Genomic DNA, 26,896 nt, shown 5'->3' with positions numbered 1-26,896 from the left:
AGTAAGATGAAACTGAAGCTGCTCTTCAAATACTTTATGCAAACCGGCACATCACAGGCAGATGAAATACTTCAAAGCAGAAATCATTTTGTCACACACTCAGCTACACACAAGCATGCAGACATGCACATGCACACAGACACACAGACACACACACATACACACACACACACACACACACACACACACACACACTTGATACTCAAATATCAACACTACAGCAAATATATTCAGAAGAGAGGCAGTTTTATTCTTGTTTGTATTTTGAAAAGAAGCATCGCAGAATTTTTGTTTGTAACTTCAGTGTATTGAATTTGGGTGAAGTGGGTGACTTGTCTCAGTATTGTTACACTGTTTCAAAATAGTATTTCTGATGAGCTTGTGTCTTTGATAGTTTTCATACTCCTGTACCTTCATGCCAAATGTATTGTTAAATGCACCTATAGCTGCAGGATACGCACTATTTTACTTTAGTGGATGAATTTTATGCTGTGTGTGCTATGTATTGCTCATCTCATATTTACTTTTGTTTGTTTATTCCTATTGATTCTCTGTGTCTTTTTTATTTTTTTTTTTATATTTTTTTTAGCTTTTGGGTAGATTTATTAGTGGTGTATTCGTGTATGTGTGTGAGTGTGTGTATGTGTTTTACCTTTTTTGTGCCTTTTTTCTGTGGTGAATGATATTTGTGAGGTGAATCATTATATCATATATTGATTGTTACATATTTCAAGTGTTATATATCTGCTTTTTACTGTAAAGTGTGATGAGCCTGCTCTTGAAAGTGGGGAGCCGTGCAATAAAAGCCTCCACATTATCATTGTCATATTATTACATATAAATTGCACATTATCATTAACATTAAGTCATGATGGTTTACCATCCATTACAAAAATGAAGGAACATCTTCAGTGTCTGGACATTAGGGGTAAAGAATGAAAGGTGGAGCAGAAAGTTGGCTCTAGTGAAGAGGGGAAAGCACTGTACTACTAGCACTGTACATCAGCCGTGATGACAGGGAAAGTTCAGGCAGCTTTTGATTTTCAGCAAAAAAAAAAAAAAAATTCATATTTGAAGGAAGGATTGTGATTGAGTCACAGAGTTTCTGGAGCCCAAAACATTCACTTGCACCAAAATGATGAAAGTGCTGGGATTGACAGGACATATCCAGTTATTTTTGCACCTTTGTTTTGAGTGTCAGAATCCCCTTGCTTTGCACTGGCCCTCAGACATCAAATATATTTGCCAAATCATGTCTATCAGTCCGACTGTGGAGATATGTTTGGTATCCAGATTTGCATGTGTTTGCCATGCTTTACTGTTGTGATCATACTTAATGTGTTAAACTTGTGCGTCCATCCTGTGATCATGTCAGCATCATCATTGAATGGGGTCTGATGATGATTATGACACATGCTTTGCTGGGGCTGTGGACAGTATTTTTAAAAATCAGCTGTCTTGACTTAAATCTGTTTACATTGTTATCGGATTTGGGTGACGTTTTCACCAAATGGGATGAATTTGTTATCAGAGAAGTTAAAACAATTTTCATTTGAATTTGCTTTGTTCCAACAGCGGTTCCAACAGCTGGTACTTTTTTTTCATTTTTTTTCATTCCATTTCCTTTTCACAGGCTAATGTTTCTCTTTGTCATTACTTTACCTGGATTTGTTGCATGAATCTGTAAGAGGCACTGACTTTAACAACTTTGTTTGCTCCTCTTTAAGAGCACGTTGGAGCAGAAATGATTACCTGTTTACAAGAACTATACCTCAGTAAAGTGTTGGAAAGGGAGTGTTTGTATGATCAATATGATAATAATAACAATAATATGATAATAATAATGATTTCATTAATATGACAACAATGGTAATGATATAGTACTTATACAAACTCCCCATTTAATGGACTCTAAGCACCTCACATGAATACATAAACAATAGTGCATTATAGCATACAGCAGCACATGAGGAGAGACTGTGCATGTGTAGCATATATTTTGTGCTTTTTTGGTGTGATTGTTCATTTATGCTATTGTCTTGGTGTGAATAGATTTTTTGTTCTTTTCTTTGTCTCCTCGTGTTTTTGGCCACTGTTCAGAATGCCACAGAATATAATCTGTATCTAAGGTGCTTGGCATCCCCCAAAATCATAGTTTTCAATCCTGGGCATTGAATTGATCTATTGCTTGTGCCCATATAGTGGAGTGTGGCAGGAAGAAAGAAGTTACACAGAAATCCTCATCTTCACACATGACATCTTGCAACCTCTGACCATGAAATGAGTTGACGACCAGTGCTGTAATGTAAAACTATACTCCATTTATTTTTTTTCCTTTCTTTCTTATGCTGATTTCTGTAGAAGTTTGTCAACAAATCTGTCACATGTTGCAATGAGAGAAGCTGGAGCATTATTTTTTTCCTCATTGCTTTTATTGTGGAAGACATACATCAAAGTTGAGCATCATTACAGGTTATTATGTAGAGGTCGATTTGCCTTTCTTTTTATGTCAGACATGTTTTAGTTTTTTTTCTAAATTGAACTATTTCACATCACCATTACACTTTAACAACTTAATTTTAGCCCATTGAAAAAAACAACAACACTGGTTGAAAAGTCACTGGGAGTTTCTGCAACAGAATCTGTAGGTGATTATAACTTATGTCTTTGAAAATAGTTATCTCAGAGTATGTCTTTTGAAAAAAACAAAACCCCAAAAAACTTTGAGTAGTGTACATATTGCACAAGTTATGAATAGTTGGTTGTGGAACATGGTATCCAAGTCTGGCATGTCTTTAGGGCACCATGAAGCAGTGTGTAGTGCCTGTCTGGCATGTCTTTAGGGCACCATGAAGCAATGTGTAGTGCCTGTCTGGCATGTCTTCAGGGCACCATGAAGCAATGTGTAGTGCCTGTCTGGCATGTCTATAGGGCACCATGAAGCAGTGTGTAGTGCCTGTCTGGCATGTCTATAGGGCACCATGAAGCAGTGTGTAGTGCCTGTCTGGCATGTCTTTAGGGCACCATGAAGCAATGTGTAGTGCCTGTCTGGCATGTCTTTAGGGCACCATGAAGCAATGTGTAGTGCCTGTCTGGCATGTCTTCAGGGCACCATGAAGCAATGTGTAGTGCCTGTCTGGCATGTCTTTAGGGCACCATGAAGCAATGTGTAGTGCCTGTCTGGCATGTCTTTAGGGCACCATGAAGCAATGTGTAGTGCCTGTCTGGCATGTCTTTAGGGCACCATGAAGCAATGTGTAGTGCCTGTCTGGCATGTCTTCAGGGCACCATGAAGCAATGTGTAGTGCCTGTCTGGCATGTCTTCAGGGCACCATGAAGCAATGTGTAGTGCCTGTCTGGCATGTCTTTAGGGCACCATGAAGCAATGTGTAGTGCCTGTCTGGCATGTCTTTAGGGCACCATGAAGCAATGTGTAGTGCCTGTCTGGCATGTCTTTAGGGCACCATGAAGCAATGTGGAGTGCCTGTCTGGCATGTCTTTAGGGCACCATGAAGCAATGTGGAGTGCCTGTCTGGCATGTCTATAGGGCACCATGAAGCAATGTGTAGTGCCTGTCTGGCATGTCTTTAGGGCACCATGAAGCAGTGTGTAGTGCCTGTCTGGCATGTCTTCAGGGCACCATGAAGCAATGTGGAGTTCCTGTCTGGCATGTCTTTAGGGCACCATGAAGCAATGTGGAGTGCCTGTCTGGCATGTCTTTAGGGCACCATGAAGCAATGTGGAGTTCCTGTCTGCGGATGAAAGATGAATGTCACAGAGTGTCATGTTTTCAAATTCAGTGCGTTCATTTGGATTTTTGCATATGCATTTGCTTGTGGTCTGACCTCCATTCTCCTCCCATTCTCTTACCACAGGCACTCATATATTTACCACCCAGATGAGGTGGATGATTCATCAGTAGCCATGTGTTTGGAAACATGGTAGGAAAATATGCATGTGAAAATGTGTGCATGCAACACACACACACACTTACACACACACACACACACACACACACACACACACTACACACACACACACACACACACACTTATGCGCATGCATGTGCCTTCTCTCTCTTTGTCATTCCCTCTCTCTGTCCTTCCCTCTCTTCTCGCTCTCTCTCCATCCCTCTCTTACCTCTACCTGTTTCTCTTTCTGTTTGGAAGGCATGTCATCTTTCATTTTGGTTGGAGGCTGGGCAGAGAAAAACTGTCATACTGGTTTTTGTTGTACAAAAAAATAAGAAGAATTGTTGGCTCATTTTGTCTGTCTGTCTGTTCCTTCTCTCTCTGTCCTCTTGTTTTTTCACTGTCGTTAAAAGCTGGTTGACTTTTTGAAAGTATTTTTAAGTCATCACAGTTTTTTTCCTTCACATACATTTGTTTGTCCTGTCTGTGTGTATTTGCATTCTGTCTGTCATGACTTTTTCTCTTTTTTTAAAGTTTTTATTTTTATTTTTTTATTTTTTTTATTTTTTTATAAAGCATGGACTGAAATCATTGATGGACATGATGGAATAGTGGAGAGATGTGGGGGGTGAGGAAGGGTGGGTCGGGGGTTGATGGGTGGTGGGTGCATGATGTATGTGCACTAATGGTGGCATGTTCTGTGTTGGGCAAACAGTGGATGAGGAGGAGGAGGGGCATAAGTGTAAGTCCATAAGAGCTTGTCCCGTGTTTGTGTTGCCATGGTGATGCTCTGCAGGCAGCCTAGCAACCAGCTTCACCTTCCGGAATGCTCTTCCATGTTTTTCAGTGTTGATGTTGTTCTGTCTCTTTTTTTTTCTTTTTTCTTTTCTTTTCTTTTTTTTTTTTTTTGTTTTGTTTGTTTTGTTTTCTTTTGAATCCTTGGCAATGACAGTCCATAGTCATTCAAGTTTGTGCATTGTTCCTGTTTGATGATATGATTTACTCCATTCTTGTGATGTTTTGCATTTTGATTGTTATGAAAACTTGAAACTTGCTTGGAGAGCTTTGTTTTCAATTTGTGTGTGTTGTCCTTTTCTGTTATTTGTTTCAATTTGCCCAGAGATTGTTTTATTTGTGTTTGTTCCTCATTTACCTCTTTCATGAATCAGACTATTGTCCCTTCCGGCTGGTATCAACAGCACTACAGGAGAGGCCTGACAGGATCTTGTTACGCCATGGTTTGTGGCAGATTGTCATGCACTCATGAATAACTAACCAAGCCTCTTATTTCTTACTTAAACTGTTATCTCAATTTCTTTGTTTTTCTCTGTTAACACAAAAAAGTTCTCTTATTACGGTACTGTATTTCTCATTCTGTGATTCTTTGAGCTCTTTCAGGACAATCTACTGGGATTTATTATTTTGCTAAGGATTTGTGTCAGGCTGAGGTTAAACACTCTTTCACTTCAAGCTTATTTCCAGGACTTCATTTAGTTCACAGACACCTGCCCTGTCTCTTGTTTTATTTTCCTGTGGCTAACATCTTGCAATAAGTCAGACATCCCCCCACTCCCCAAACAAGGGAGCAGGCTGCAGAAGAAAAAATGCAAGTAATAATAAACATCAAAATGCAAGTAATAATAAACATGAAAAGAAAAGTCAACAGAAATGGCGACTCCTTTGCCACATCACTTGAGGTTTAAATCTCCTGTGATTTCTGTGGCCTGTACTGAAAACATCATGAGGGTCATAAAAATTCTTGTATTGATTTCTGGTAGCATTTATGACCAGTGTGATCAAGATGGAGGAAGGTGGTGATCTGTGGGTCGGTCAGAAGTGTTAGTGGTGTGTTCCTGGTTCGATCTTGTCTCCTGTATTGCTGGTGACCATGTTAGTGACTCTTTGTTACGTTCTTGCACCCTCTTTAGCCTGAGTTGGACCACCGTGCATTGATGTTGGCATAAAGCATACTACTCTCCTTGATTTGACTGATTTTTGTACAGTCTTGTTACCTTAGAGGTGGTTTTTTTTTTCTTTTCCAGTTATAATGTATTAGTTTTGCACTTTTGTTTTTTCTCTTAGATACACTTCCAGTTCCTAATGAGAACAGTGTTCCTCATTTTCTCAGTTTTTCTGCTTATCTTTCTCTCCCATATCGTAATATTATAATGTATATGTGTGTCACAGAATATACTAGAACACATATTTCTTTCTGTGTGTGTGGTAAATTAACTTTGTTGTTTGTATTTGATTTATCCTAAGTCAGTGTAAACCTGTGTTTCATAATGGCTGACGTAATGTGCATTTACTGGTGGATGTGGTCTGTCCTGTTCTTACAATAATACAGTATACCATTGCTTGTCCTCTCCAGTTATTTCTGGTCTTTACTATGTTTGTACCACCAGTTATCCTGTGAAATCTGCCAGCTGCAACATACTCATGCATGTCCTTGAAATCCTGACATGAAGTTAGTGCGGAGTGTGAGTGTGTACCTGCATGTGTGTGTGTGTGTGTGTGTGTGTGTGTGTGTGTGTGTGTTGTATTGTACTGTATTTCATTTTGTCACAACAAAAATATATGTATGCAAGATTTGAGGTGCTCTGCCCAGGGAGAGCATGTCACCACGATGGTGTGCCATCCACTTTTTTTTTTTTTTTTTTTTTTTTCTGTCTGCAAGTGCATTTGTTTTTCTATGGAAGTGAATTTTCAACAGAATTTTGCCAGGGACCACACTTTTGTTGCTGTGGGTACTTTTATGCGTGTTAAGTGCTTGCTGCACACAGAACCTCGGTTTTTCATCTCGATTGTGCGTTTGTGTATGTGCATGTGTATTTGTGTGTCTGTCTGTGTGTGGGTGTGTGAATACATATATCTGGATGTGTTCTTGTACAAGAATGTGGATACAACTACATTTCTACTTGTGGAAATGTGTTTGTGTGCGTGTGTGTGTGTGTGTAGTGTGACCTTTTGCCAGACAAGATAAGTGTTGTGTGCAATTCTGGTGTGTAAGTATGATGTATCTTATATGCCCACACAGATTGCTGTTTTGTGATACAGATGGTACTATGTTGGGCACTGCATGAAGGAAATTAAATTTCTTTGGATGACTCTTAAACTTTGTCACAAACCATATGCTGATAACAGCAAAACCTACTAAAACAGAGATTTTTTTTAAATTAGCACAGCAGATACATTAAGAGCCATAGACTGATGTTCGATGATGATGAAACTATGAAGTAATGTGTTGCTTTGTTATTCAGCCAGCTTGTTGGTTGGTTAGTTTTTTTTTTTTTTTAGATAATTCACTCTGTTGTGGCTATGTTATCTGTTTTAGGGGACAGATTAAAATCCTTGGGAAGAAACATTATCAATGTATGAGTGTCCTTTACACAAGCAACTGGTTAAATCTTTGCTGTTTGTATATTGAAATCAAATTGTTTTTTTATAACCATCATGAACAAGTGACTTACTCAATTACACTAAGTTAAACTCAGTTAGATCATACATATCTAACCGTAACTAATGTCAGTGAGAGTTGTACTGGTGATACCAGCTATGTTATTTTGTAATTTTCAAATATTTTAATTATATGTACATTTATATGACAGTTTGTCTTATATGTTTATTACTACAGGACATTCATGTGTGTGTTTTGTGCCATGCTTGTGTGTGTGTGTGTGTGTGTGTGTGTGTGTGTGTGTGTGCGTGCATATACATTTGCCACTCATGCAGATGTGAGTTCATGTGCATGAATGAATGTGTTTGTGCAGAACATATGTGTGGTGTTATATATTTCAGAATTTTTTTGTTTTTTGTTTTTTTTGTTTGTGTTTTTGTTCGTTTTTTTTTGTTGTGTGTGTGTGTGTACATTTGACACTCATGCAGGTATGAGTTCATGTGCATGAATGTGTTTGTGTATGAACATATATGTGGTGTTATATATTTGAGAAATGTGTGTGTGTGTGTGTGTGTGTGTGTGTGTGTGTGTGTGTGTATGTGTGTTCCTTTGTCATGCACATGCACTACATATACACTTACTCTCATACCCTCATTGTTAATTCACAAACATGCAGATTACAGTGGATGCAGGAGAGTGAAACCTAAATAAAGAAAACTCAAAACAACCAGCATGATTCTCTGTCATACCCTTCTATATGTTTTATTTTCCTAAACATGTTTTCCATTATTTTCTGTTTATGAACGCATGGTTTATTCCACAGAAGAGAATTGGGCTCAAAGGAGATGTATTTCTATTCAAATCTGTCATATGCACACACACGCGCTCGCACACACACACACACACACACACCACACACACACACACACACACACACACATATGCACATGCACACACACACGCAATATATATATATATATATATATATATATATATATAACTTGTCATGTTTTATATAATTGATGTCTGTATGTTTAATGTTACTTTTTGTGATTCATAAATAATCAAAGGTTTTTTGTTGTTGTTTCTTTAAGATTTAAAAAAATCATTGTTGTTTTTTTAAAATTAATTTCTTTGATCAGTATTTGGAGAAATTTCATTCATCTTACAGGTCAGATAATGATGTGGAAATTAATAAATGGATAATGTTTAAATAAGTAAATAAACACAATGAATAGGTTAAATAAATCGGTGATGGCAAAAAGGAAGGAGAATTTTACTAACACAGTGCCACGGAAATAACAGGTCCAGTGCTGTGTGCAGGTTTTGATGCTCTGCGTAACGTGATTGACGAGAAGACGCGGAGGGAGCTGGGCGTGCCCCGACCGCTGCTTCAGGTAATGCTCTCAGCTCCCCACATCCTTTTGACGCTCCGCTGCCCTCTACTGTGCCTGGGCAGGAAAAGGGATGCTGTCCCTGTGTGAAGATACATGCCATATTCTGCACACCTCTCAGTTTCAGTTTCAGTCTCAGTTTCTCGAGGAGGCATCACTGCGTTAGGACAAATCCATGTACGCTACACCACATCTGCTAGGCAGATGCCTGACCAGCAGCATAACCCACCGCACTTAGCTGAGGCCTTGAGTGATTGTTTATTTAACTGTGTACCTGTCAGACTGTTTTGTTGTTGTTTTTTCACAGAATTTTGCCAGAGGACACCACTCTCATTGCCATGGGTTCTTTATCAGTGCGCCATGTGCATGCTGCCCATGGGACCTCAGTTTATCATCTCGTCTGAATGACTAGACACTCAGTTTGATTTTCCAGTCAAACTTGGGAGACAAAGGGCGAGAGCGGGATTTGAACCCACACCCTTGCAGACTCTCTGTTGGCGACTGAGCGTCTTAACCATTCAGCCACCTTTCTCCATCAAAGCATGCTGATGAAATGCAGCAGCCGTGATGGTTATGATAAAAAAAATTTTATTACACATCTAGTTTTTTATGTCAGTAACATGTGTTATCCAGGTTCGACTTATCTGTGCAGTAATTGTGTATAAAAGTCTTCCTTTTCAGTTTTTGTCAGAACCTGCCTCTTTGGCTTATTTTCATCCTGGGTCTGATTTTAAAAAAAAAATATTTGAAAGTGATTTGTTGTTTGTTTGTACTTCAGGAGTTTTTTATGTTGGCTTGCTGATACCTACAGCTGTGAATCAGTTGGAAATAATGCATGTCAAACTTTTCCTATCACCTGGCATAAGAGCGTGTGTGTGTGTTTGGAGGGGGGTAGTGGTGGGACAGGCTGGGGGGGGGGGGGGAGGGATTCAAGCCATAGAGTCAAACCTCAGAGCAAAATATAAAGTGAGTGCATATGAAAAGTTTATATTGTGAATTCCATCGTAGTCCTTTTTGTGTATGTGTATGTGCGCGTGCGTTCATGTGTGTGTGCGTACATATTCATGTGTGTGTATGTGTTTGCCTCTTTATATGTCTGTGTGTGTTCATGTGTGCGTGTATCTGTGCTTGTCTTCTTGTGTGTTTGTGTGCCTGTGCATGTGTCTCTGTGTGTTTGTTCATATGTGTGTGTGTGTGTTCATGTGTATGCATGTGTGTGTGCGTGTGTTTATGTGTATGTATATGTGCGTGTGTGTGTGTTCATAGGTATGTGTGTGTGTGTGTGTGTGTGATTATATGTATGTATGTGTGAGTGTGTTCATGTGTATGTATGAATGTGTGTGTGTGTGTTCATGTGTATGTAATGTGTGTGTGTGTGTGTGTGTTCATGTGTATGTGTGTGTGTTTTCATGTGTATGTATGTGTGTGTGTGTTCATATGTGTGTGTTTATGTGTGTGTGTTCATGTGTATGTGTGTATTCATGTGTTTGTGTGTGTGTGTGTGTGTGTGTTCATGTATATGTATGTATGTGAGTGTGTGTTCATGTGTATGTGTGTGTGTTCATGTATATGTATGTATGTGTGTCTGTGTTCATGTGTTTGTGTGTGTGTTCATGTGTATGTGTATGTATGTGGGTGTTCATATATATGTGCGTATGTTCACAGAGCACAGTGACGGTGGACGAGAGCATCGGGGAGCTGCAGGAGCTGATGATGGCGCTGCCAGACTACGCGGACCAGTTCCTGACCATGGTGTGCAACGTGCTGCGGGAGTACCGCGACAAGTGCCACTCCGCATACCGTGACATCGTGCAGCATGGCGCGGATGATCGCCGGGTCATCTCTGCCATGTGGGCCAAGGATGAGGACATCAGTCGCTTCCTCAGGTAGAGGACTCAGAGATGATGATTGTTACGATTTCGCCATATTTTGTTAAGCTCGTTCACAGTTTATTCAACGCTAAGTCTTATTTTATTTTATTTTTTGCTGCTCTGTCATCTGCACCATTTCAGTGGCCCACACTGCTCATTCCAAGTCCATTCTTACACAGCCACACCTGGGTTCATCTGTCACAGTCCCAGCGTCAGCAGTCCACAGGGAACCATCGATGTTAGGTCGCCAGGAAGCTACACACCAGAGGAGACCCTGCACTGCTGCTGAGTCACGTCAGTGGTGCCTGTTCTGATTTAACGTACTTAGGACACCACCTACTGAGCCCCCTACTGATGACAATAATGGCTTAGTCGTGGAGTCAGACTGAGTGAGCATCCCTCCCAGAGTGGAGACCGCCACCACATCCCTCCAACAACAGCCCCCCAGCCAACGTCAAAATTGCTCTAACAAGTTCATTTTCAACTACATAGTATGGTCACATGCTTTCCTGTCGTAACATTACCCAGACACTCTAGACCTATCATTCACGATGCCAGGGCAGCCACTGCTAATCTTGGTCTCACGTCATGATGCTCAGCTAATCGTGTGCGTGTTTACATTGAAACAGCACTGAGTGGACCAATCTGCTTAATCGTTTTACTGAACAAGAGAGAACGTTGCTAAATCAAGTTGCATCTCTGTCAAACAACGTCTGTGCCCGGTGAACGTTTGCTGATGTGGTTCGGAATCCATGAGTTCCAACCAAATTCAAACTGTTCCAACCAAATTTCCTGATTTTCCCTGCAAACACTTGACAGGGGTTGACATCTGTGAGTGCTGTGCTGGCCTGGTGGTCGCGTGTCCACCTAGGAAGCGAACAGAATGTGAGCACACACAGTCCCACACTCACCAGTGTTTTCCCCCCTCCACTAGACCTTGAGTGGTGGTCTGGATGCTTGTCAATCAGATGAGATGATAAACCAAGGTTTAGTGCTTGTAAAAGAAACCACAGCAACACAAGAGCAAAATGCTGTAGACAAATCTACTTTGATAGAACAAATACACTTGCAGGCAGAAAAAATAGAAAGGAAAAAGGGTGGTGCTCTTCCTGGGTAGAGTGGCCCAAATTTCACACAGAAAAATCTGTCGTGACAAAAGAATAATACTATACTAACTTTCCCGTTTGTTTTCATCCCTGGAAACGCACCTTTCTGCTGCCTTGTCTTCAGGATAGTATAGTTCTGTTGAATTAGAGAGTGTTCTCTGTGTGTTTGTCAGCTCTTTGGAGTGCATGTGTGAGTGTAAATCTGTGTGAATGTTTGTGTATATGAGACTTCCTTGTGTTTGAGGGGTTATAGTGTTAGTGGATTTGATTGAAGGTTCTGTGTATGCTTGTCAGCAGGTATGTGTATGTGTGAGTGAACACCTGTGTATGTGTGTGTGTGTGTCCAAGTGTCTGTGTGTCTAGTTGTGCATATTTATAGGTGTGTTTATTGTTTCCATATTTGGCTCTCTGCTTGAATGTTTCAGTGTATTGATAACCAACTTTCAGTGTTTTATACTTGTCCATATTGATTGTTTATCAAACAGACCCCATGTACACAGACACACTCAGTGGTCAGTCAGCTGCAGACACATAAACATCAAAAGCATCAACTCTGTCCAGTTTATCTGACAGATTCCATATACACAGAGACACTCCATTGTCAGTCAGCTGCAGACACATAAACATCAAACGCATTAACTCTCCCAGATCCCTACCCAGCTGGCGCACGCTTCAGCCCACAGCTGACGGGAAAGAGCTGGATGGCAGCGTGTGCTCGGAGCAGGAAATGCGAGCGCTGAACTCAAAGGAAGCAGTGATCCTGATCACCAACCTATCGACGGACGAAACTCTGATTCCCCAGCAGGAGATCATCACTGATGTCACCCAGATGAGGACAGTGGCCAACGTGCATGAGAGTCTGGTCAGTTTCATTTTCACTTCCTCAAGGAGGCATCACTGTGTTCAGGCATAACCATATATGTACTCCATATCTCCTAGGCACATGCCTGACCAGCAGCATAGCCCAGTGCACAAGGCGGGCCTTGAATGCATGCATATATGTTTGTGTACCTATCATATTGGATTTGTTCTACAAAAGTTTGCCAGAGGACGTCATTTATGTTGCCATTGGTTCTTTTTCAGTGAACCAAGTGCGTGCTGCCCATGCACCTTGATTTATCGTCTCATCTTATTGACTAGATGCTCAGTTTGATTTTCCAGTCAGACTTGGGAGAACGGACGAAAATCTATCAGTCTCCGCTCTTCTTTTGACAGGTAGAAGGGTTAGACTTTCAGTCTTAGGGCCATGGGTTTGAATCATGGTCTCACTGCCTGTGGGTTAAGGATGAAGATTGTTTCTGATGTTCCAGGTCAAATGCAGAAGAATACCTCTTTTTTTTTTTCTTCCTTCTGGACTTTTCCAGGAGTAAAAAGTTAAGTAAAAGAACTAAAGTAAAAATTAGTAAAACAAAATGAAAAGGGACCACATTGAGAAAGAATTTCCTGAACAGACTGTTATGGCCAACACAGTTTTTCATACCAGACCCCATTCTTTGGAATCAGCTTCCTCAGCCTCTCCATCACTCATCTCACTGCAATCTTTCAAATCCAGTCATGAAGAAACCACCTTTTCCCCTCCTGAATAATTATCAACAGCTCATCCCTTTCCAGTATGAACTAAAATGATGATTAGTGAGTGAGTGAGTTTTGATAGTTTCAGAATTTGTTGGTTGTATTTTTGATAGTATACTATTTATGATTGTGTGTTATGACTTGTGTGCGTGTGTGTGTGTGTGTGTGCTTTATTTTCAAGAGTAGGCGTAAATGCTCATAATAAGGATGATAATGATAATAATAATAATGTGCAGTTACACAAAGGTGTTGTATTTAACCAAGCTCTGAAACATTGTTTCACATCATGTGCTTAACATGGGATTGATCCCTGTTGTCCTGAATGAGATTTGTGTGTGTGTGCTTGTTCATGTTTGATTTGATGTGTTGGTTTGCCTGGATGTATGTTAATGACTGTTGATACATGTTTGTATGTGTTGGTGTGTGTGTGTGCTTGTACATGTGTGTGTGTGTATTGTGTACATGTGTGTGTGTGTGTGTGTGTGTGTGTGTGTGTGTGTGTGTGTGTGTGTGTGTGCTGTGTGTGTGTGCTGTGTGTGTGTGTGTGTGTGTGTGTGTGTGTGTGTGTGTGTGTGTGTGTGTGTGTGTGTGTGTGTGTGTGTGTGTGTGTGTGTGTGTGTGCTGTGTGTGTGTGTGTGTGTGTGTGTGTGTGTGCTGTGTGTGTGTGTGTGTGTGTGTGTGTGTGTGTGTGTGACCTGCAGGAGTGGTTTGCGAGCCGCCTTCACCAGATGGTGGACAGTCTGGCAGAGAGCAGTGGGGGAAAGCAAGGGGACAACACTCTGGCTGACCAGCTGCCTGCGGTATGTACAACCAGTATGTCTGTGACATCTGTGTCTGAAGCCTGCTTTAGTCAATAGCCCTTATTCATTTCAGTTCAACTCAAAATACTTATTGTCTGCTTCAAACAGTTACCCGATATAAAAGAAAATTTCCTTTAGGCTCGCTCGTTCAAATGCTTGCCTCATTCAAATACACGCCAACTGATGAATAAGTGTTATAAAAACGAAGGAATAACCAATGCACCCTTCCCTGATCGTCATGCACACACCAATTATTAGTTGCTGTGTTTTTTTTAATCAGGTTAGAAAAATACAACATTCTAAGACACATATTAATAACTAACCAGTACACTCTTCCTTAATTACTGTGTACACAGTCATCAGGTGAGAGGAAAACATTCAGGTAAGAAAAATATAACATTCTGAGATATGGGTGAAAAATTATGTCCATTTACGCTGCTGGAATGTCCCCCTGTCTGTTCCAGGCACACTGTGATTGTCTGCATTTTGTTCTTATCAGTGCATTGAACTGGTAGTTTGAAAATACTTCATGTGACATAGGAATATCTGTGCTTTCTTATTTTTGCATCCGTTAAATAAAAGTTTTAACTTGGTTAGGAGTTAGTTCACTTGCCTTAGGAACCAGCAAACAGTCTATGCTTTGTGCTCCATAGTTTATGGGGAGTGTCAGTGGGTTTATTTCATCAATGTTGTGTCCTGAGTTGTTAAATGATCTTAAACATGCATTTTTTCTGTGTTCTTATGTCCAGAAATGATTAGACCAAATGCATGGAGTGCTATGTGAAATGTACTGCTGTTGTCATTTTCATGTAGTCTGATTTTGGTGTGTGCGCTTGTGCATTTGTGTGCGTGTGCGTGCGTGTGTGTGTGCGTGTGTGTGCGTGCGTGCGTGCATGCGTGTGTGTGTGCGTGTGTGTGTGTGTGTCTGTGTGTGTGTGTAGGAGCAGTCAGTTGGGGTTTTTTTATTTACAGGGGGGATTTCTTTAAAAGTGCAGATTTTCTTCCCCAATCACCCTTTCTCCAACTCCCATGTTTTCCTTTGTAAACTACATACATACTGTTCATTGAGAGCAGTTCAGCTTTTGACTACAGGTTGTTCTTTCTACAGGATACTGTGCCTGTCTCTGCCAAGACCCTGGAGTAAGTTACTGTCCTTGCATTTATAAATCTATGATTGTGTATTTTGAGATGTGGGGGGTGGGGGGGACTTTATTTCCTCTTCTGGGTTGCTTTGTTTTCTGAAATAATGAATATGAATACGTATTGAACAATATATTATAAATATGATATATTGATAAACAAATGTATGAAATACAAACTCCATCATTGAGAACATGTTGAACAATGAATTAATAAACAAATATATGTCCAGCTGTGTTAATGTTGTTGCCTGTTCTTGTGATGTCTTACACATTTATTGTGTGCCTTACTAGTGGCGGTCATAATGAAATTGTATACTTGAGAGAGGTATTACTGATGGTAAGTTTTCCTGAAATGTACTTTTGATTAAAGTCATATCAAGGCATATTTGTTGCAGAGAAGGGAATGAATGAAAAAAGGAAATTCCTTTTGTGTGATACATAAGTATATACATTTGCGCTTTGATATTACACATAGAAACAGGACTGGACACATAGTCAGATAGGATAATAAGTAAATAATGAGGTTTCATTAAAGTCATATCAACACCTCTTTAGTTGCTGCAGAGAAGCAGATGAATTAAAAATGGAAATTCTGTGTGGCTTATATGCATGAGTAAGCACATTTGCACATTGAGTAGTAGTGACACAAGATGAATTAGAGTACTGGTTGCTAGCAGCAGCAATTACAACAGCATAATAGATAGATAAGTAAACAAATAAATAAACATTACATTGTTCAAGAAAAAGAAACAGTGGATAAAGGGGTATCTGCAGATTGTCTGCTGTCAAACAGCAACATAAATAGGTAGATACACATTACAGAGTCGAAGGGGACATAAATAGGTAGATACACATTGCAGAGTCGAAGAGGACATAAATAGGTAGATACACATTACAGAGTCCAGGGGGACATAAATAGGTAGATACACATTACAGAGTCCAGGGGGACATAAATAAGTAGATACACATTACAGAGTCCAGGGGGACATAAATAGGTAGATACACATTACAGAGTCCAGGGGGACATAAATAGGTAGATACACATTACAGAGTCCAGGGGGACATAAATAGGTAGATACACATTACAGAGTCCAGGGGGTAAAAAGAGATGATAGATGAGGGGGTATCCGCAGACTATGTGCAGCTCAGTAGCATGATAGACACACAATACAGAGTTGAGGAAAGGAAAAAAGATGGTAGATGAGACAGTAACATTTGCAGACTGTGTGGAGTTTTACAGTATAAGAGATAAAAGATAGACACACATTACAGAGTTGAGGAAAGGTAAACAAAAATAAAATATAAAAAAAGGTAGATGAGATGGTAGTATCAGCAGACTGTGTGCAGTTCAATAGAATGACAGATAGACAGACACACATTACAGAGTTGAAAAAAAGGGGGGAAAAAAGGTAGATGAGACAGAAGTATCTGCAGAATGTGTGCAGTTCAATAGCATAATAGATAGATAGATTGACACACATTACAGAGTTGAAAAAAAGGGGGAAAAAAGGTAGATGAGACAGAAGTATCTGTGGAATGTGTGCAGTTCAATTGCATAATAGATAGATAGACAGACACACATTACGGAGTTGAAAAAAGGAAAAAAAAAGGTAGATGAGACAGAAGTATCTGTGGAATGTGTGCAGTTCAATTGCATAATAGATAGATAGACAGACACACATTACGGAGTTGAAAAAAGGAAAAAAAGGTAGATGAGACAGAAGTATCTGGGGACTGTGTGTAGTTCAATAGCATAATAGATAGATAGACAGACACACATTACGGAGTTGAAAAAAGGAAAAAAAGGTAGATGAGACAGAAGTATCTGTGGACTGTGTGCAGTTCAATAGCATAATAGATAGATAGACAGACACACATTACAGAGTTGAAAAAAAGAAAAAAAGGGTAGAAGAGACAGAAGTATCTGTGGGCTGTGTGCAGTTCAATAGCATAATAGATAGATAGACAGACACACATTACAGTATCTGTGGGCTGTGTGCAGTTCTCTGCGCAGTCTGGTCCAGGAGTTCCGTGACCTGGCAGAGGTGTGTCTGCTGCTGCTGCACCTGGAAGTGCGTGTGCACTGCTTCTACTACCTGCTACCTGTCGCCAAGCAGGTATATTGAGTATTATTATTATTGATACTTATATAGCACGTTTCTTTGGTCAGAGAGCGTGCCCTTAGAATCGGCAAGCCTGAGTGCAGGTGTGCATGCCTGTTTGTGCACCTCTCTTACAAGGTGATGATGATGATGGTATGGATACTTATGTGGCGCCTGTCCTCGGTTAGAGAGCAAGCTCTAAGTGCTTTACAGAGTCTTTTGCACAACAGGCTGCTTTCCTTGGTAGAGCCTGCTGACAGCTGCCTTAGGCACTCATCATTTATTTCCTGTGTCATTTAGTCAGACGTAAATCATGTGTACACTTACAAAAGTATGTCAGAGTGGATTTTTCTGCAGAATTTTGTCAGGGACTGCACTGTAGTTGCTGTGGTTTCTGTTGCGTGCATTAAGTGCATGCTGTATGTGGGACCTTGGTTTATTGTCTCATCCGATTGACTAGCATCCAGACCACCCACTCAAGGACTAGTGGAGGGGGAGAAAATTCTGGCGAGTGTGGGATTCAATTTCTTGTGGTCAGAATCTTTCACTTTCTAGGCGGACACGATGCTAGTATTCTGTTCTATCCTGTGTCAGAGGTAAACTGTTAATTTGTGTGTGTTTAATCATTGCTTTGTCTCCTCTCCAGGAAAGTAAATAGGAGAAGGGTTCACTGAAACAACACGAATGGTGGAACAGCAAAAAATGAAAATGAGTTAAAAAGAAAATTATGGGTGTGTTTTTTGTTGTTATTGTTGTTTTGTTTTTTTGTTGTTGCTTTTTTGGGGTGAGGGGAGGGGGGTGGAAGAGCAGGATAACAATGAGTCCATTAGCAATGGATCATGTTTGTGTTGGTTACAGTCCAACTATGTGGGCCCCAAGATAACCTGATATAGCAATGGATCATGTTTGTATTGGTTACAGTCCAACTATGTGGGGCCTATAGATGGCCCGATGTAGCGATGGATCATGTTTGTGTTGGTTACAGTCCAAGTATGTAGGGCCCAAGATAACCTGATATAGCAATGGATCATGTTTGTGTTGGTTACAGTCCCACTATGTAGGGCCCATAGATGGCCCGATGTAGCGATGGATCATGTTTGTATTGGTTACAGTCCAACTATGTAGGGCCCAAGATAACCTGATATAGCAATGGATCATGTTTGTGTTGGTTACAGTCCAACTATGTGGGGCCCATAGATGACCTGATGTAGCAATGGATCATGTTTGTGTTGGTTACAGTCCAACTATGCTGGGCCCATTGACGACCTTGACCCAGATTCCAATGTGCTGAAGCTGAACAAGGACCTGAGCAGCATGGAGGAGGTGCTGTCACAGAGTCTGCAGCCAAAGAAGTTCAAGTGAGTGCTAACATTGTACGTTAAAGACCCCATCGCCTTTTACATGCGGCAGTGAATTGATATCTACTTTGTCACGGGCTTGCCATGGGAAGCTGGGGCCCAGTCCTCTTCTTCCACTATTTTAACCTTCCCCAGTCAAAGTAAGGTACTCATTCACTCCTTGGTGCAGTGAAGGAAATCAGAATAAAGTGTCTTTCCCAGTGACCCTGCAGCATGACAAAACATGGCCACAAACCCTGATGAGTGGTGAACACTGGATCAGATGTCCAACACCTGACAGATTCTGCCACAGCACCCCCCTTCCAACACCTGACAGATTCTGCCACAGCACCCCCCTTCCAACACCTAACAGATTCTGCCACAGCACCCCCCTTCCAACACCTAACAGATTCTGCCACAGCACCCCCCTTCCAACACCTAACAGATTCTGCCACAGCACCCCCCTTCCAACACCTGACAGATTCTGCCACAGCACCCCCTTCCAACACCTGACAGATTCTGCCACAGCACCCCCTTCCAACACCTAACAGATTCTGCCACAGCACCCCCCTTCCAACACCTGACAGATTCTGCCACAGCACCCCCCTTCCAACACCTGACAGATTCTGCCACAGCACCCCCCTTCCAACACCTGACAGATTCTGCCACAGCACCCCCCTTAAGTGCTGGGATAAGACTAGACAAATTAAGAATTACTTTATCGTCTTATTAAGAGAAATTACATCAGTTGCTGCAAAGCAAACATTGACAATAAAACACAGCCTGTTTTGCATGCTTTTCTTACATACTCAGGCGAGTGTTACTTTTCCACGGCACAATTCAAGTGGGTGCTGGTTTGTTCTACTAGCAGAATTGGAATGAGTGCAGGGTTTGATCCAGCATCAGTCTCCTGTGTTCTGACCCATATCTTCTATTGCAGCAATATGTGAGGTCAGCTCTCCACTGTTTGTCCCTTTTGACATCATTGTACCCTCTTGTCCAAGGCATCTTTTTGTGTGTGCATGTTCATAATATGTGCTGTGCACACCAGTACAGGACAGTGCATATCTAGAATTTGTGTATGTTGCACTTATTTTTCTGTCCATGAAGACATCTGAAAGGTGCATGTTTTCCACATGCAGAATGTCCGTCATGAGGTACTTATTTTTCTGTCCATGAAGACATCTGAAAGGTGCATGTTTTCCATATGCAAAATGTCTGTCATGAGGTACTTATTTTTCTGTCCATGAAGACATCTGAAAGGTGCATGTTTTCCATATGCAAAATGTCCGTCATGAGGTACTTATTTTTCTGTCCATGAAGACATCTGAAAGGTGCATGTTTTCCACATGCAGAATGTCTGTCATGAGGTACTTATTTTTCTGTCCATGAAGACATCTGAAAGGTGCATGTTTTCCATATGCAAATTGTCCGTCATGAGGTACTTATTTTTCTGTCCAGGAAGACATCTGAAAGGTGCATGTTTTCCACATGCAGAATGTCCGTCATGAGGTACTTATTTTTCTGTCCATGAAGACATCTGAAAGGTGCATGTTTTCCATATGCAAAATGTCCGTCATGAGGTACTTATTTTTCTGTCCCTGAAGACATCTGAAAGGTGCATGTTTTCCATATGCAGAATGTCCGTCGTGATGTTGCCACCTGAGCATGTTGCAGGTACATCTTTGAAACCCTGGGTTACCTGGTGGCCTCCATCCTCATCAGCAGTGTACAGTTCTTGAAGAAGATCAACGAGAACGGCATCAAGAAAATGTGAGTGTGTCACTTCTGTCTACACAGGGGAGGCAGGCGTATTGTGTTGTACTGTTTTGTTTTCAGCCAACACACAGTCCCAAATTTGACTGGAAAATCAAACTGAGCATCTAGTCCTTTGGATGAGACGATAAACCGAGGTCCCGTGTGCAGTATGCACTTGGCGCACTGAAAAAGAACCCAAGGCAACGAGAGTGTTGTCCTCTGGCAAAATTACTAGTATGTTTAAAGGAATCCACTCTAATAGGTACACAAATATATGAGCATGCACTCAATGTCTGACAAGCGTGTTGGGTTATGCTGCTGTCAGGCATCTGCCTAGCAGATGTGGTGTAGCATATATGGATTTGTCCAAATGCAGTGATGCCTCCTTAAGAAACTGAAACTGTAGTGACACGATCTCCCTGGGAAGAGCAGCCCAAATTTCACACAGAGAATTTAACAAAGAGTAATACAGTACAATGCAATGTAATGCAGTGCAAGACAAGGTGATGCATGCGATGCAATACAATACAATACAATACAATACAATACAATACAATACAGTACAATACAATGTGTTGGCTGGCAGAGGACTGTCATGTTTGACAGAGGACCAGGTGACAGGTGAGGTCTGTGTGTTGACAGATGAGGACTGAGTGTTGACAGGTGAGGTCTGTGTGTCGACAGATGAGGACTGAGTGTTGACAGGTGAGGTCTGTGTGTTGACAGATGAGGACTGAGTGTTGACAGATGAGGTCTGTGTGTTGACAGATGAGGACTGAGTGTTGACAGGTGAGGTCTGTGTGTTGACAGATGAGGACTGAGTGTTGACAGGTGAGGTCTGTGTGTTGACAGATGAGGACTGAGTGTTGACAGGTGAGGTCTGTGTGTCGACAGATGAGGACTGAATGCTGACAGGTGAGGACTGTGTGTCGACAGATGAGGACTGAATGCTGACAGGTGAGGACTGTGTGTTTCAGGTGCCGGAACATCCTGGCCATCCAGCAGAACCTGACCAACATCACGCTGACCAGGGAGACGGACCTGGACCGGGCGCGCCACTTCTATGAGCTGCTTTACCTCAGCCCTGATGTGAGTGATGACGCTCTGTCCTGTCCTGTCCTGTCCAGGGCCTGGGGAGGGGTGTGGGGGCGGGGAGTGGGGGCGTCTTTCTCCTTGACTCTGTTCTGTGGTTGCAGCCTGTTTCAGATTTGTTTTGTTTGTTTGTGATTGATAGTTCTGCTCTGTGTGCACTCGTTCTGTTGTTCTTTGTTATATTTTGCTGCTTTTTTTTCCTTTCTCTTCTTCTTTGGCTTTCTTCATCACCATCTGCTCTGACTGAAGCATGTTCACACAAAAATTGATCAGTATTTTTATGTTCCTTTGCTTTTCAGTAGCTGAGTATTCGGATTTATTGTTATTATTGTTGTTGTCACTATCATTATCATTATTTTTATTGTTATTGTTGTTGTTATCATCATCATTGTTATTGCTAGTATTGTTGTTGTTGTTGTGTTGTTGTTGTTGTTGTTATTGTTATTATTATTGTTATTACTGAGGCTACTTTTGCTTCTTCTTTTTTTCTTTTTTTTAATTCTGATGACTTTTATCTCCTTTTCTGCTTCACTTGCTGCTGTGACAGACCTGTAGTTATTACCATCCAGTTCAGGTTGGAGACCATTCATCTGGTTTGAATGGCAAACTGTGCTGTGGTCTCACTCATGTGTATGTGCAAGGCTCAGTGCTCAACTATTTGAAGGAAGGCAAAATCTGGCTGGTGTAAATCTGCTTCTGGGTGACACTTAAAAGCTGGGCCGGTGGTTAGAAAAGGCCCTAGCAGCCAACGGAATGCTTACAAGTATAAATGAATTGATATCTTGACAGGCAACTACAGAAAAATAGTAATGTATTAGTTTTCATTTAGGCTTTGCTTTCAGTCTGTGAGAATGAAGACTGGAATGTGTGAAAATACAGGAGATCAGTTCCGTTGATGAAACTTAAGAAAGGCTTCCAAGGTCTGAAACACCTTGCCTTTACACGGAGGTCAGGCGTCTTTCTCCTTGTAAGAGCAGATGAGGCATAGTGTACATGGATCAGTACGCACACTTTGACACCTCCTTGCAACTGAAACTGTTCATGAAATGGCAATTTGATGACGCCTTTGATTATGGTTGGTAACTTCTTCTTCTTCATTTGTGGGCTGCAACAACTTCCACGTTCACTCATGTACACGAGTGGGCTTTTACATGTATGACCATTTTTACCCCGCCATGCAGGCAGCCATACTCCGTTTTTTGGGGGTGTGCATGCTGGGTATGTTCTTGTTTCCATAACCCACCAAACACTGACATGGATTACAGGATCTTTAACGTGCGTATTTGGTCTTCTGCTTGCGTATACATACGAAGGGGGTTCAGGCACTAGCAGGTCTGCACGTATGTTGACCTGGGAGATTGGTAAAATCTCCACCCTCCCACCAGGCACTGTTACTGAGATTCAAACCCAGGACCCTCAGATTGAAAGTCCAACGCTTTAACCACTCAGCTATTGCGTCTGTCAGGCATGGTAACAAGTTGAAAGGGTAACGGAGGAATCGTTGTCCCTGCAGGATGTGCTGAACGGCATCGCGGAGAAAGGCCCCCAGTTCACGGGCACTGAGTACGCCTTGCTGATCCAGCTGTACCACCGCAGTCACCCCGGCAACCCTATCAGCACCCAGGAGTCCCGCATGCAGCGCCTGACGGAGATCATGGAGAAAGGACAGAATGAAACTGTGTGACCCGCCCCTGATATCTGGACAGTGTGACCCGCCCCCTGATGTCTGTGGACAGTGTGACCCGCCCCTGATGTCTGTGGACAGTGTGACCCGCCCCCTGATGTCTGGACAGTGTGACCCGCCCCCTGATGTCTGGACAGTGTGACCCGCCCCCTGATGTCTGTGGACAGTGTGACCCGCCCCTGATGTCTGTGGACAGTGTGACCCGCCCCCTGATGTCTGGACAGTGTGACCCGCCCCCTGATGTCTGTGGACAGTGTGACCCACCCCTGATGTCTGTGGACTGTGTGACCCGCCCCCTGATGTCTGGACAGTGTGACCCGCCCCCTGATGTCTGGACTGTGTGACCCGCCCCCTGATGTCTGTGGACAGTGTGACCCGCCCCCTGATGACTGTGGACTGTGTGACCCGCCCCCTGATGTCTGTGGACAGTGTGACCCGCCCCCTGATGTCTGTGGACAGTGTGACCCGCCCCCTGATGTCTGTGGACAGTGTGACCCGCCCCCTGATGTCTGTGGACTGTGTGACCCGCCCCCTGATGTCTGGACAGTGTGACCCACCCCTGATGTCACTTTAATTTTGCGTGGAATGTAATTCATTGTCACAGGATGTCTGTGTTTCTACATGTGTAACATGTGCAGGCAAGTTATATATGTCAGCTAAAGTATGTGTAATGTTTACATTATATGTATCTTTGTGTTGTTTATGATAATACCATCCCTTGCCACAGATACCTAGGTGTGCTTTGTATATTACCACCCAGCAGTGTGTAAAGTAACAAACATGCTGTCAGTTTCACATGTTTTATTTTGCATGTGTACATGATGTCCCTGTGTATTTATTCATGCGAGTGTTAGCAGATAAGAGGTGTGAATATGTGTTCGTGCGTGTGTGTATGCATGGATACATGCGCATGTGTATGCATGTGTGTGTGTGTGTGAGCACGTGCGTGTGTTAGAAAATGTTTCCATACATTTTGTATGTATGTGCTGAAGTTTTAAGAAACTGCATTATTGATTTTTACACATGCCATATTATTATTTTTTGTTGTTGTAAATACAGACATTTCTAATTGTATGGTGTTTTCTGTATTGCTGAAAACAAATGTTTTTGTTCCATTGCCTGAGCTGTGTATATCTTGTGTATTTCCAGTCTTTCAGATTGAGAACAATGTCTGTATGAATACCTTGGAAATATTTTTGTTCAGCATTTCACTGGGTATAAGTTGCCTGTTTGCAAGTGCACTAATGTGGTTCAAGTAGAGAGTGATAAGAATATTATGGTTGAAGTGTAAGTCCTTACCCATCAGAATGTGTGTGACAAGACCACCAACAAGAGTAGCTGATTTTAGTCTTTCAAGTTTGCTTTTGAAACATATGGTCATGTCCCAGGTACTGAGATACAATGTTGCATTGTGTGTGTGTGTGTGTGTGTGTGTGTGTGTGTCAATGTGAACACACATGTCTATATAGATGTGTTTACATCGATCAACATATGCTTTTGGTGCATTTGTTTATTTGTTTGCATATGTGCAGGCTAGCATGTGTGTGCTTGTCTGTTAGTGTGTCTGTGTCTGTGTGTGTTTTCAGAATGGAGAAAAGAATGCATGAAGCTTTGCTGCAGTCAGCATTTCCAAATATCCAGAATGTGTGGAACTGAACACTTATCGGATAATTATTTGACAGGTCTTTGTTGGTCAGTATTCACTTGAAAGTAAGTGGTTGTGTTTCCTTTGCATTAGGAAGTAGATTACACAGGGTAATATTGTGTCTTCTTTGTGCTCTCTTCTCCCACTTTTGATTTTGTTGTTGTTGTTGTTTTTATTTTAGTCCAAATAGTAAAGTGGCAAAGATCTGAGAAGATATGTAACTGATTTTTGTCATCTTGGCATTTGTAATTTATGGTATATTTATACTTTTCAGTATACAGTGCCCAGCTTGTGCAATATCCAGACAGTTATGCAGTAATATTTGTTTTATTTTCCTAGACCAAAAGCAGAAAAAATGGTTTAGTCAGTGTTGATGTTTCTCTGTCCAGTGTTGGATGAATGCATGGATTTTGTATACTGGTCACCTTATTTTATGCTGTTGCCTTGTTTTTGTACTGAATGTAACACTAATGAATAAACTGTGCTATGAATCTCTCACTCACATGTCTTCTCTGTTGTTCCTGATTTCTGTTAGTATGTATCCATTTCTTTGTGTGTGTTAAACTCTCCTGTTTGGCAGGAAGTACTATGACACACACAACTTATCGGTAGGTTTCATGACACAGTTGTTTTATCGTGTGTTCTATTGTGCAATTTTGGATAATGTTTGTTAAATCCAATCCTTAATAGCAGTCACAGATTGCATCTTTGATTTCCTGACATGATTGTTTGGTTGTTTATAATTTAGTTGGCACGCCAAATTTCTGTGCATGAAATTGAGGCTGCTCACTCCCTGAAGCCAGTAAGTAATGTTTTTACACATTTTCCAGCCGCCTGCTGATCTGTGTTTCTGGCAGTGTGCATGCTTGGAAGTTCTTTTCACTGTGTTAAATTCTGTGTGCTGTGCCAGGACGAATCTCTTCTCCACAAAAGGTAGCATTCCTTTGGCCTGATCCTCAAACCAGTGTAATTTCTGCTGACCTGATTTGCTTCATGCCAAAGGTGGATATGGCAGTGTTGTGGGTGTGTCTCACAGGTGTTCTTCTGTGTTTTTGGCAGTTTGGTTGAGTGTCACAGTGATGGCCTCTTCTGACGCTCGTCCATTTTGTTGTGGCTGAAGGTCTGTTTCCCCTTCACTGAGGAGGTTTTCTTTCAAAGCAATAGTTAACAAATTTGAAGAATCAAGAATGTCACACTTCTGCCACACACCATGCCCGCTAAATTTGAGAGTCATCTAGATTATTAAATCATCACATCACTTTTCACTCATCTTTGAATGATGAACTCCTCTGGACTGAAGCTGCACCTTGATCCACACTACAGTGTGGTAAGTATTACAGTTTTCACCCTACAGTGGATACTTATATAGCCCCTATCCACGGACAGAGATTAAGCTCTATAAACTTTACAAACATGTGGTTATTTGCACAACAGGCTGCGTACCTGGGCAGAGCCGACTGACAGCTGCCTTCATGTGCTCATCTTTCGTTTACTGTGTCACTCGGTCACGCTCACTCTCCCCCGCTCCTCCCCCGAACCCATCCACACACACATGATCAAGAGAAAAAGAACAACCACCAACAATGTAAAGACGTGCTTAGAAATGCCCCAAATCAGAGACTGATATTGAAAAAAAATTGGAGGCGTAAACAAGGGTCAGCAATGAGAACTTGGTACCATGTTACCGAATACAACAAGACAAATACCGGATGTAACTATCTTCCTTACTGAAGCAAGCCTCCCTACTCACTCCCTTCCCCCCACCCCACCCCACCCCCAAACCCCCCACCCCAAATGTATGGACAGACGTGGGTGCTGTTGCCATGATTAACCTTTGATACATGCAACAGGAAGCTGTGGTCAAACGGTACTCCTGACGGCCCCGGAATGGGCACTGAGAGCACCGCGGTCTGGCCAGTCTCCTCCAGCATTTCTCAGCGTCAGCACTCAGAGACGTCTCCCTCTGGCATCCTGCAAATGCCATGCTGGGCTCTCTTGTCTGCCAGTGTAGCTTGCTGGGCGCACGACGTAATCGTATGAAACAGATAGGATCATTCCACATCTCCACCTCCCCACCCCCCTTCC

The 26,896-nt window shown here is 41.8% G+C and overlaps 1 protein-coding gene across 8 annotated transcripts in view; it reads left to right on the top strand.

The window, feature by feature from the left end:
• Positions 1-23,308, top strand: part of LOC143297984 (exocyst complex component 4-like) — a 54,544-nt gene extending 31,236 nt beyond the window's left edge. For 3 of the 8 annotated variants that reach the window (XM_076610639.1, XM_076610622.1, XM_076610680.1), the window contains 12 exons: positions 1,576-1,590; positions 4,627-4,653; positions 8,614-8,705; positions 10,368-10,588; positions 12,328-12,541; positions 13,953-14,051; positions 15,160-15,191; positions 17,196-17,310; positions 18,535-18,653; positions 20,310-20,405; positions 21,368-21,479; positions 22,996-23,308. In XM_076610639.1, the coding sequence (XP_076466754.1) occupies positions 1,576-1,590; positions 4,627-4,653; positions 8,614-8,705; positions 10,368-10,588; positions 12,328-12,541; positions 13,953-14,051; positions 15,160-15,191; positions 17,196-17,310; positions 18,535-18,653; positions 20,310-20,405; positions 21,368-21,479; positions 22,996-23,166 (1,313 nt within the window). In that variant the 3' untranslated portion in view covers positions 23,167-23,308. The remainder of the gene's footprint in view (positions 1-1,575; positions 1,591-4,626; positions 4,654-8,613; positions 8,706-10,367; positions 10,589-12,327; positions 12,542-13,952; positions 14,052-15,159; positions 15,192-17,195; positions 17,311-18,534; positions 18,654-20,309; positions 20,406-21,367; positions 21,480-22,995) is intronic. The other 5 variants (XM_076610663.1, XM_076610647.1, XM_076610631.1 and 2 more) reach the window with 4 other exon arrangements.
• The last annotated feature ends 3,588 nt before the right edge of the window (positions 23,309-26,896 follow it).

Source organism: Babylonia areolata, chromosome 2 (genome assembly GCF_041734735.1).
Source record: "Babylonia areolata isolate BAREFJ2019XMU chromosome 2, ASM4173473v1, whole genome shotgun sequence".
Classification (NCBI taxonomy): Eukaryota; Metazoa; Mollusca; class Gastropoda; order Neogastropoda; family Buccinidae; genus Babylonia; species Babylonia areolata.
Note: the sequence above shows the minus strand (reverse complement) of the source record. Positions and strands in the feature narration are given on the sequence as shown.